This window comes from Vombatus ursinus, unplaced genomic scaffold, assembly GCF_900497805.2.
Source record: "Vombatus ursinus unplaced genomic scaffold, bare-nosed wombat genome assembly UNPS02003292.1, whole genome shotgun sequence".
NCBI lineage: Eukaryota > Metazoa > Chordata > Mammalia > Diprotodontia > Vombatidae > Vombatus > Vombatus ursinus.
This window is the reverse complement of record NW_020943070.1, coordinates 679,556-690,454: the sequence shown is the minus strand read 5'-3', so window position 1 is coordinate 690,454 and position 10,899 is coordinate 679,556. Positions and strand designations below refer to the sequence as shown.

The 10,899-nt window shown below is 47.7% G+C and overlaps 1 protein-coding gene across 1 annotated transcript in view; it reads left to right on the top strand.

Annotated features, from left to right (window-relative positions):
- The window catches only part of ZC3H7B (zinc finger CCCH-type containing 7B), an 85,674-nt gene that overhangs the window by 30,682 nt on the left and 44,093 nt on the right, over positions 1 to 10,899 (top strand). The window contains exons 3-6 of the mRNA XM_027871026.1: positions 703 to 736; positions 1,042 to 1,239; positions 3,989 to 4,147; positions 9,161 to 9,241. Coding sequence (XP_027726827.1) covers positions 703 to 736; positions 1,042 to 1,239; positions 3,989 to 4,147; positions 9,161 to 9,241 — 472 coding nt within the window. The remainder of the gene's footprint in view (positions 1 to 702; positions 737 to 1,041; positions 1,240 to 3,988; positions 4,148 to 9,160; positions 9,242 to 10,899) is intronic.

Sequence of the window (10,899 nt, the reverse complement as noted above, 5' to 3'; positions counted from 1 at the left end):
CTACTACTGCTGCTGCTGCTATTACTGCTATTACTACTACTACTACTACTTCTGCTACTGTTACTATTATTACTACTGCTGCTGCTGCTATTACTACTATTACTACTACTGCTGCTGCTGTGACCGCTACTACTGCTACTACTACTGCTGCTATTGCTGCTTCTACTGCTACCACTACTATTACTACTACTGCTACACTACTGCTGCTATTCTTGCTCCTGCTACTATTACTACCACTACTGCTACTACTATTACTACTACTACTACTACTACTACTACGACCACTACTACCATTTATGTAGTGTTTTAAGGTTTACAAAGAGCTTTACAAATAATTTGATTCTTACCGTAATCCTGGGAGGTAGGTGCTGTTATTATCCTTTATTATTATTTAAAAGTTGAGGAAAACTGAGGCAGACAGATGTTAAGTGACTTGTCCAGGGTCACTAGTAAGTGTCAGAGGTTGGATTTGGACTCAGGTCCTCCTGACTCCAGCTCTGGCGCTCTGGCCAGCGCACCACTTAGTTGGCAGCTAGGTAATAAATCTTGGCTGTTGACAGTAGCAACAATGAGGAAGGATTGGAGGAACTGAGCCTAGAAGGCTACATGGAATCCACCTAGAGGGATCTCATCTCCTCACCTGCCCCAGGCTGGATGCTTGAGCCCAGGTCTTACCTGGCACATGTTTCCTTATGCCCTCAGGTCCACGATATCACTAAAGCAAGAAGATTATGAGGTAGGTGAACTCCCCTTGGAAAAGGGGTGACCCTGAAGAGGGGAGCAGAATAGTCAGCTTCTTCCCCAGCCCTCCAGGCTCCACCTCAGGGAGGGCAGTGGGCCCCCGGGTGGGAACGGCTCCCCTCCCTGGTGGAGGTCACAGGGGCTCCCCTCGAGGAAGGCTGAGTGGGTAGGGTGAGGATCGGTCCTGAGGATCAGGGAGCAGATTTGCTCCCAGGGACCGGATGTTGGAGGGCGGTGGAGCTTCCTGCCTATTCTCCCCACACCTGGACGTCTCTCTCTTGCCTCTCTGTGGGAGCCCAGGCCTTCCTCCACAAGTTGGTTTGGAACCTGTTTGCCGAGGGGAATGACCTGTTTCGGGAAAAGGATTTCAAGCAGGCGTTGGTGCAGTATGTGGAGGGGCTGAACGTAGCTGACTATGCTGCCTCGGACGAGGTGACCCTGCCCCGAGAACTCCTCTGTAAGCTGCACGTCAACCGAGCCGCCTGCTATTTCAACATGGTGAGGACCCTGGCTGACCCCTGCAGGCCATCGGCCTCCTCCCAGCCTCCATGCACCGTTTCCACCTCCAGCCTCCAACTTTAATCTTTTGCCTCCATATCCTCCCGCTGCCTCAAACCCTCTTCCGCTCCTTCAGCCTCCAATTTCCTTCTGTCTCCATTGCCTGCCACTTCTTATCACCTTCTGTCCCTACAGCTTCCTAACTCTTCCACCCCCTTCCTCCAAACCCCCAATCTTCTATATTCTCCAAACCCACAACATTCTTTTGGGGTGGGGGGTGATCAGAAGAGTCCTCCCTCCCACCCCTCCCACCAATTTGATGAGCCTGCAGGACAATAAGCCTTTGTCCACACCTTGGATTTTCCATCTCTCTCTCTCTTCATGGAGTATGGGGTGGGTCCACTGGTACCTTGCTGAGGAGAACAGAGACAGTTTCTGATGGGGCCATCAGAGGTTCAGATGAATTCACTGATGGGAAGCTGCCCTTGGTCACCTGGGGTTGGGACTCATCCATCCATCCATTCATTCAATCATTCATTCATTCACGTCTTCATTCCTGTTCTAGGTGCTGTTAGCTCAGAATCAGAACTTGTGCCGGCCACAATTTGGGAACTTCCCTGATAATTTCCCCAGTAACCCAACCTTTCCAGTTGAGTCTTTCTCTCACGGGAAGCTCTCAAAAAGGGATGTTTCAATAGTGATAATATCATAATAGCACTAAGCTCTAAATCGCAGCCAATCAAGGTCCCATGATCAGAGAAAACTGTTGTCCACAACCTCTGGGCATGACGCGGAACCAAACGAAACAGAGGGTGATGTTGTTTTTTTATCGTTATCTTCATGCAGATGCCTGTACTCCCCAAGCTATGTCAGCAAGAGGCTTTTCAAATGGATAGACCAAGCAGAGAAGAAAACATACAGGAATAGGCACGTGCCAACCCTGCCATTCTCTGTTCCCAGAGCTATACCAACGATGCTCCCAGGGAACCTAGACATGATGAGCTCACACCCTAATATTTTTATTCCACCAAAACTCCACCCCCCCCAGTTATTTTTGCTCAAGGGCAGCTAGGTGGTGCAGTGGAGGGAGCACTGGGCTTTGAATCAGGAAGACTTATCTTAACCCAGGCCTTAACCCTGTTTGCTTCAGTTTCCTCACCCGTAAGATGAACTGGAGAAGGAAATGGCAAACCATTCCAGTGTCTTTACCAAGAAAACCCCCAATGGGGTCACAAAGAGTTGGGCGCCGCTGAACAACAATGACAAATTTTTGTCCACATAACATTAACTAGAAAACAAAATGGCAGGATAGTGACTTATCCCAGGACTGTTTCTATCTGGACTCCATTGGAAAAGAGGAGAAAAATGAGATGAGAATGGCACTGTTCTAAAGCATCTTAAGGTTTTCAAAGCCCTCTCCAAAACCCTGTGGTGCATGGACCACGAAGATTATTATCTCCATTTTACAGATGACAAAACTGAGTCTCAGAGAGGTGCAGTGACTTGCACAGGGTCACGCAGCTGGGAATTTAGAATCATAGATTTTGAGCTGGCTGGGCCAGCTACCTGAGCCCAGGTAGTACAGCCCTCTCTTTACATGTGAGGAAACTGAAGCACATTTAGGTGAAACGATCTGCTCAGCCACATAGGTTGTAAGTGTGGTTGTGGCCAAGTTACTTGACCCCCCTGAGCCTCAATTCCTATCTGTAGAAGGAAGGTGTGGATTGGCTGACCTCTAACATTCTTTCCAGCTTGTCAGAGGCTGGATTTGAATCCACTTCTCTGGCCTTCAGGGCCAGCACTCTTTCCCCTTCACGATTTCCCCCTTCTTCAAGGACGTTCAGGCCCCTGATATTACTGCTTGGTGCAAGGAGGCAATGGAGGGGGAGGGCAGAGCACTGAGCTCAATGTTACAGGCCTGGGCTTCAGACTTTGTTCTGATCCTCATTACATTATGGCAGGCACAACTTCTCTGGAAACAGCTTCTTCCTTAAAAGGGGCTGATCTTATATTATCTGCTTTTCAAGGCTGTAGCAGGAAAGGAGCTTTGTAAGGCTTCAGTGAATAGTCAGTCAATAAACGTTTATTAAGTGCCTGCGATGTGACAGGCTCTGGGCTAAATGCTGAGGACTAGGGACAATCTTTTTCTATCTGAAGAGGGGAGCCCAGTAGAAATGGACATCACTATGATTATTTTGGCTAATGGAGGTGTAGGTGCAGGTGGGACGTGGAACGGAAGGCAGGACAACTCGGGATTTCTGGGTATTTTATGTGTTCTGTCTCCCTGCCCCTGCCCCCCATGAGGGTAACCCAATGACTTATGCACCAACACGCCCGGTGGAGGCCCCCAGCGTTGACAAAAGCTAGTCTGGCTTTTCTCTCTCTGTGCTGGTCCTACTATATTTCCCAAGCTCTCCATTCCAAGCTTTCAGCCTCCTCCCCAAGCCCTCCTTCCAAAGCTCCCTAAGCTCCAACCTCTCTTCTGCTGGAACCTTTAACCTCCCTCCAACCCACCCCTCTGTGTCCTGGCTAGGGGACCCCTGGCCTCCTAGCTCTGGGGATGGGTTCTTTCAGCCTAGAGAGGTGTAGGTGGGAGCAGGGGCTGTAGCCTGGTCTAGAGAGGGAGGTGTGGGTGGGAGCAGGGGCTATAGCCAGGCCTGAGGAGGGGGGTGTGGGTAGGAGCAGGGGCTATAGCCTGGTCTGGGGAAGGAGGTGTGGGTGGGAGCAGGTGTTCCCTTCTTGCTCTCAGGGCCTATATGAGAAGGCACTGGAAGACAGCGAGAAGGCCCTGGGACTGGACCCAGAGAACATCCGAGCTTTGTTCCGGAAAGCCAGTTCCTTGAATGAGCTGGGGCGCCATAAGGAAGCCTACGAGTGCAGTAAAACATGTTCCATCTCTCTCCCCCACGTGAGTGTGTTGGGGCCAGATGGCTCGATGGGCAGGGCAAATGGGGGATGGGGGGCTGGAGCCCACCTTGGCAGAGAACGGTGTGGTGCAGTGGGGCACCCAAATGTGGTCCAGGCAGAGAAACTGAAAGGGTGAGGTAGGCCAAGTCAGGCCAGGGCAGCACACACAGTGAAGATGGTTCTTCAACAGTGATCACATGTTGGGCATGCTTTATTTTGCTTTGGATTCCCCAGAGCACAGTGGAAAGAGCAGGCTTTGGAAGGAGAGGGCCTGGGTTCAGATCCCAGATCCGATGCTTCCTGCCTGTGTGACCTTGGGCAAATAATTTAACCACTTAGGCCTCAGTTTCTTCATCTGTAAAGTGGGTCAGAGTAGATAACTTCAGAGGTCCTTTCCAGCTCCAGATCTCCCACTCATGGGTCCCCTTGTCCTTCCTGTCCTGCCTAGTCCAACCTCCACTGGACTTGGGGCAGAGTGACTATGGGAAAGGGAAAACAGAAGGGAGCCAGCAGCTGGTCACAATGAGGGTTAATATGGGACGTGGACCACCCTGACAGACATTGTTCTGCCCACTGGTCACTCCAGATTGTGACCTCCAAATTCATTGGTTCATCCAGCCATTCATTTATTAGCTCATCCTTTCATCCGGGGCTTCTTAAGCAGTTGCTGTGTGCCTGACCCTGGGTTGGGGTTACTCCCTGTTCTCACAGTGGAAGGAGGATTGGTTTAGAAGTCAAGAAGCCTAGATTCCAATCCTGACTCTACCACTTGGTGGCTGCATGACTTTGGGCTAGTCATTTTTCCTCTTTAGCTTTAGTTTTCCCATTTGAAAAATGGAAATAATAATGCTTACCTTGCCAACCTCACCAGACATATGTGGAGATAAAATGAGATAATGAATGAGAAAGCTGTTTAAAAAGCAAAAAGTGGGGGGCAGCTAGATGGCTCAGTGAATAGAGCACTGGCCCTGAACTCAAATCCTGCCTCTGATACTAGCTGTGTGTCCCTGGGCAAGTCACTTAACCCCAATTGTCTCCAAAAAATAGAAAGTGAAAAGTGTCTTACCTTGGGGTAAATGGATAGAGTATTGAGCTGGGAGTCAGGAAGGCTTGAGTTGGAATCTTCCTTCTAATGTGTGACTCTGGGCAAGTCACATAACTTTTCTGTTTCCTCATCTGTAAAATGGGGCTAATGAAGGCATCCTACCTCATAGGGTTGTTGTGAGGATCAAATGAAATAGCATATGGCAAGTACATCGCAAACCTTATGGGGCTGTGATCTCGGGGCCTCAGTTTCCCTAGCTGTAAAATGAGGGAGTTGGGCTAGATGACCTTTTAGTGCCCTCCAATTCTAGATCCATGGTACCATCATAAACATAGTGGCCATGGAGGAGGCATGATGCTGAATTGGCCCTGCAGAATGGGGAGACTATGTCTAGATGGAGGGGGTGGGGATATTCCATGTCTAAGGCACCATCTTCCTCCATCTTCTCTTCCAAGACGCTTCAGGCATCTCATTGAACTCCATTATTAAGACCCTGGTCTGATCTTTGACATTTCTTCATTTAACAGCAACAGTAATTACTTTGGGGTGTTTTGTTATTTTTTTTTAAGTAGAGTTAAGATGCTCATAGCTGACTTCTGAAAAAAAAATGCCAGTGAAACACAGCCCAGTTTTCCCCTGTATTATAAAAACAATGTAAAGAGTGATTGCTTTTTAGATAGTGGAAAATGCTGGGCAACCGTTAGTTATTAGATTTGGCATTTCCCATAGAGAAAATTATAATTTTAATACAAGGTAGGGAGTGATGGGAGCGAAAGAGAGAGCTGTGCAAAATGCTTTAGGAGGGAGAGAAGGAGAGACAGAAGACTTTTGGCTGGGGAGCAAAGTTAGGAATGAATTAGGGAAAGATACATAGAGAAAGTGATACCCAAACTGAGCCTTGGAAGAAGATGAAGATCCTGAAGGGTGAGAGGGAGGTGAGGTGTGAACACTCCAATCATCTGCATAGAGGTGGGAAATGGCATTTCATGTCTGGGGAACAGCTGGTAGTCCACTATGGCAGGAAGGTTGTATACGTGATTGGACTCACAGAATAAGACCGGAAAGCTAGTTTGCATCTCAGCTGCAAGTTCTTATGTACCCTCCCCCTCCCAATAAAATACACTGGGATCAGGTGACTCAAATTCATTTTGAGCCATTAGGAGAGGCTTTCTTCCCCCTTTTTTTTGTGTCCTGGCTCTCTTGGTGAAGCCCATGAACTTCTCAGAATAATATTTTTAAATGCATAAAATAAAACATATAGGCTCACAAAGGAAGCTGGTTCTATTTAGATACAATTATAAAAATACTTCTTTTTTTATTTAAAAATTTTTTTTCAGCCAAAGACAAGGTTTATTAAAGATTCGCCATATTGGCCAGACTCTTAAGGAGTCTGAACATTTGTAACACTCATATTGACAAACAGGCTAGATTGAATCTGAGCCCTTGGCCAGATTTTAAGAATCTGAGCCTATCAAAATATTTCTTAAAACAAAACAAAACAAAACAAATAAACAAAAAAAACCCCTAAGTTCGTGGGCCCCAGGTTGAGAACTCCTACATCAAATGGAGCTTTCTTTCTCTCTCCTAAAGTATCTTCAGTTTCCTCTTAACTGTATTGGTGCCACACTTTCCAATCTGGAGTTAATTCTCCTGGGCAGAGTTGTGAGCCAAATGGGAACTGAGTAGTTCTACCTTCTCTCTATTGTTTCTAATGTCAACCTGTCTCCTTCAGACAATGGTCGTTTTTCTTGTCTTGCCTTTTTTTTTCCTGCTAGCTGCAAACGCAATACTGTGTTATTTGCATTACTATTTAAATATTTTGTGTACATCTTACCTTTCGTCTGTATACCCTTAGCGATCTGTTATCTCCTTGTTCCTCAGACCACCCTTTCTTTAAGGCTGGTAGGGGCAGCTTCATTATTGTCTCCATTTTACAGATGGAGAAATAACCACAATAGTAATGAGGATTAAAGTTTGTATCATGCTTTAAGGTCTGCAAAGTGTTTTATAAATGTTACAGGGCAGCTACTGGGTACCAAGGTCTGGAAGATAAGTCATCCTGAGTTCAAATCCAGCTTCAGATAGTAGATGTGTGACCCTGGGCAAGTCACTTATTTACCCCTGTTTGCCTTAGTTTTCTCATCTGTAAAATGAGCTGGAGAAGGAAATGGCAGACCATGACTGAATGGCAGACACGACTGCACAACCACATCACAAACATTGTCTCATTTGAGTGGAGAGAATCTAAGCTTGTGGAGTTCTTGATTCATTCACGGCAGCACCACCCTGTTTAATGCTGCATTTGTGGTATCATTAAGCATTGTGATCATAGCTCACACTTGTGTCAGGGCAGAAGGTTTAGAAGGAGCTTACTGACGCACGTGGGTGTTGCTTTTCTAACCTCAAACCTCCCAGAAGGCAACAATCCCTTATGCTTCAGCACCAAACCCACAGTTATCTCTTAGTAAATATTTGTTGGTTGATTAATAGAAGGAAGGAGATTCTCTGGGACGCTGACACAGATAATCCATAGATCACATATCTGCCTTTGGAATACATTAGTAACAGACTTAAACCTAGGAGTGGCCTTAGAACTGGGAATGTCAGGGCTGGGAGGAGTCTTAGAACAGGGAATGTCAGAGCTGGGAGGGACCTGAGGACAGGGGATGTTAATTAAAAAAAAAGAACAGGGAATGTCAGAGCTGGGAGGGACCTGAGGACAGGGGATGTCAAGGCTGGGAGGGACCTGAGGACAGGGGATGTCAGAGCTGGGAGGGGCCTTAGAACAGGGAATGTCAGAGCTGGGAGGGGCCTTAGAACAGGGAATGTCAGAGCTGAGAGGGGCCTTAGAACAAGGGATGTCAGGGCTGGGAGGAGCCTTAGAACAGGGGATGTCAGAGATGGGAGAGTCTTTGGAGATCATCCTTTCCAATCTTCTCATTTTACAGAGAAGGAAACTGAGGTCCAGAGAGATAAAAGGATTTGCCTAAAGGCCACATAGCATAGGGTAAATGGCAAAGTGAGGAACAAAGCCCAGGTGTCCAGCCTCCCAGCCCAATCTTCTTTCCACCACACCATGACCTGATATGCTGGTTGGGTTTTTTCTGTCCCTTCCTTTGGATACGTCCTCTTTTCGGGCCATCTGTCTTCTGGCAGTGATAAAAATAGCTAAAACTTATAACCAATCCTGGAACAGGGAGGGGCCATGGAGGTCTCTGAGTTGATTTTAAAACCAACCCACCGATTACTGTCTTGGATCACTCAGTTAGTTGATCAATTAACAAGCACTCAGTAAGCGCCTCCTGTGGGCCCAGCACTGTGCCGGGTTCTGCCCATGCAAAGACAGAAATGAAAGTTTTTGCCTATGAGGAGATTCCCTTCTAACAGGGATAGTTCACAAAGTGGGTAAGAGTTGACTCCAGATCACTGCTCCCAGAAGATTCCTGAACTCTCATTTAGACTGAAGAGTTAGGGAGGTTGGGTGGGGCAGAGGGCAGGCAATTTTTTAACCTCTGAGAAAGTCCCAAAGTCCATCCACCCTGGCTTGTAACCAGGGATATTCTGATGAATGTTTGACAACCGGCTCTCCAAAAAGCAGGACACACTTTTGCATTTCATCTGCAATATTTCTCCATCACTCAATTCTAGACAATCAACAAAACACTAACCCAAACCCTGATTTGTAGGGTAATGCTTATTTCTGAGGTGTAAATGCTAACCCTGAAAATTTAACAATCAGCTCTCATAAGTTGGTAGGAGCTGGCTTCAGTTCCAGAGTTTTCAGACAGGGGAGGAGGGCTTGGGGAAGAACCTGAGAACTGGCCAGGAGGAGGGTAAAGGTGAGGGGGACAAAGAGTCAGGCCCAGGGGGAGGTGGTGAAGGGGTCCAGACTTCATCATTTCTTTTGCTATTGGGGACCAAGCAACCCTTTTTTCTCCCTCTTGCTTAATGTTTCCTTCCCTCTCTCAGGATGAAAGCGTCACTCAGCTCAGTCGGGAGCTGGCCCAGAAGCTGAGGTTGCCCTGCCGAAAAGCATATAAGAGACCTCAGGTGGGCAGGGGCCCTGGTCGGTGGCTGTGGGATAGGAGATGGGCACCTGGATCCTCCTTCCAAGGAGGCAGGAGGTTTGCTGCTCAGGCCCACAGCCCTGCTGGGTGATTTCCTGGGATTTCATAGTCATTAGGGTGGCCCAGTCTAAGCCAGAGATGGGTAGATTTCAGGGAATCTCTGAGCATCTGTTTCCCGAGTCCCTTCTGAGGTGCAGGTGTGTGAGGACATCTCCCAGCCCTTAGGCGAAGAAGCCACCAGGCTTTCCCGAACTTTGGGGCAGGCGCTGGGACTTTGTGGGACAGAGAAGACGTGCATGACACAGTCTCTATGACCATCTTTCAGGGAGACTAAGACACACACATGGAAGGAGATTTTTCAAGACACCGATATAGGTTCAAATGCTAAATCAGATACAGACTGAGTGTCCTGGCAGATGACGTTAGAGAGATCAGTGGGAGCTGGAGGCAGGAGAAAGCTTTGGACATTTTTTGTGGATTCTTGTTGCTCAACATACTTCTGCCCCGATTTACCTGTGTGACCTTGGACATGTCCCTTCCCCTTTGTCTAGCTGGGCTCTCGGGTCCCTTCCATCTGGAAATCAAAGATCCCATGACCCTGAACCCCTGTGCCTCTGGCCCCACTTGGAGGAGGAAGAAGGTGGACCTTTCCTTTTCTCTTCTGCTCCTAGAATTGCCTTGGTCTGCTAAACCGTCGGCCAGGTTGTCCAGACCCACCTCACACATTCCATGCTGCAGGGGGCTGCATTCCTTGGCACACTGGAATGAACTGCCCGGGGCGATTTGGGTTCGTGACAGAATAATGGACATTGACTTAGCATAGACTAGTGTTCATTTTTTTTTTGCCTGTTCACCCTTTAACATATAAATCTGCCAACCCATGGTTGGTTTAGAAATCCTTTAGAGAATGCCTGTAATGTGCCCTCCCCAGGTAATATGCCTCTTAGAGCCCAACTTGGAATTCCCCTAAGAAGTGGGAACAAAGCCTCAGCTCTGGAGCCAGGAGAACGGGGTTCAAATCCCAGCTCTGACATTTGGTGGACCTTGGGCCTTACTTTCCTCCTTTGTAAGCTGAAGGGCTTCTGGGGTCCCGTACCCCATTTCCATCACCTCTTACAGCGCATGCCTGGTGTCTAACACCACAGTCGCCAAATTCGATTTCATGAATTGCATGCACCACAGTGACCTTTGCCAAGGGCATGAACTTATAGCATTATTTTGTCCGTGAAACAAGAGAGACCAGTAGACTGTCACCATAATCGGCAGTCTGAGCATTCTCAAATGCTCAGGAAGCCCCTGTCTTAGGTACCTTGGGGTCCTGTTCAACAGAATCACACGTATCCAACAATTCTTCCAGCCTAGTTGGGAGATGAGATGCCTGCTTTAAAAGGACCTAGGTTGGGCAAAACACAGACAGACAGACAGATGGAGACAGAGTCAGGGAGATAGTCAGAGAGACTTAGACAGAGGAAGATGCATAGAGAGTAAGACTTTATTAATCACTTACTAAGTGCTCTGGGCTAAATGCTGGGTATACAGATACAAACAAGCTGGACAGCCCCTGCCCTCATGGAGCTTCTATTTTAATGAGGGAAGAGAGTACATAGAGGGGGGCTAGAAGTGGAGGTGGAGGCCCCATGA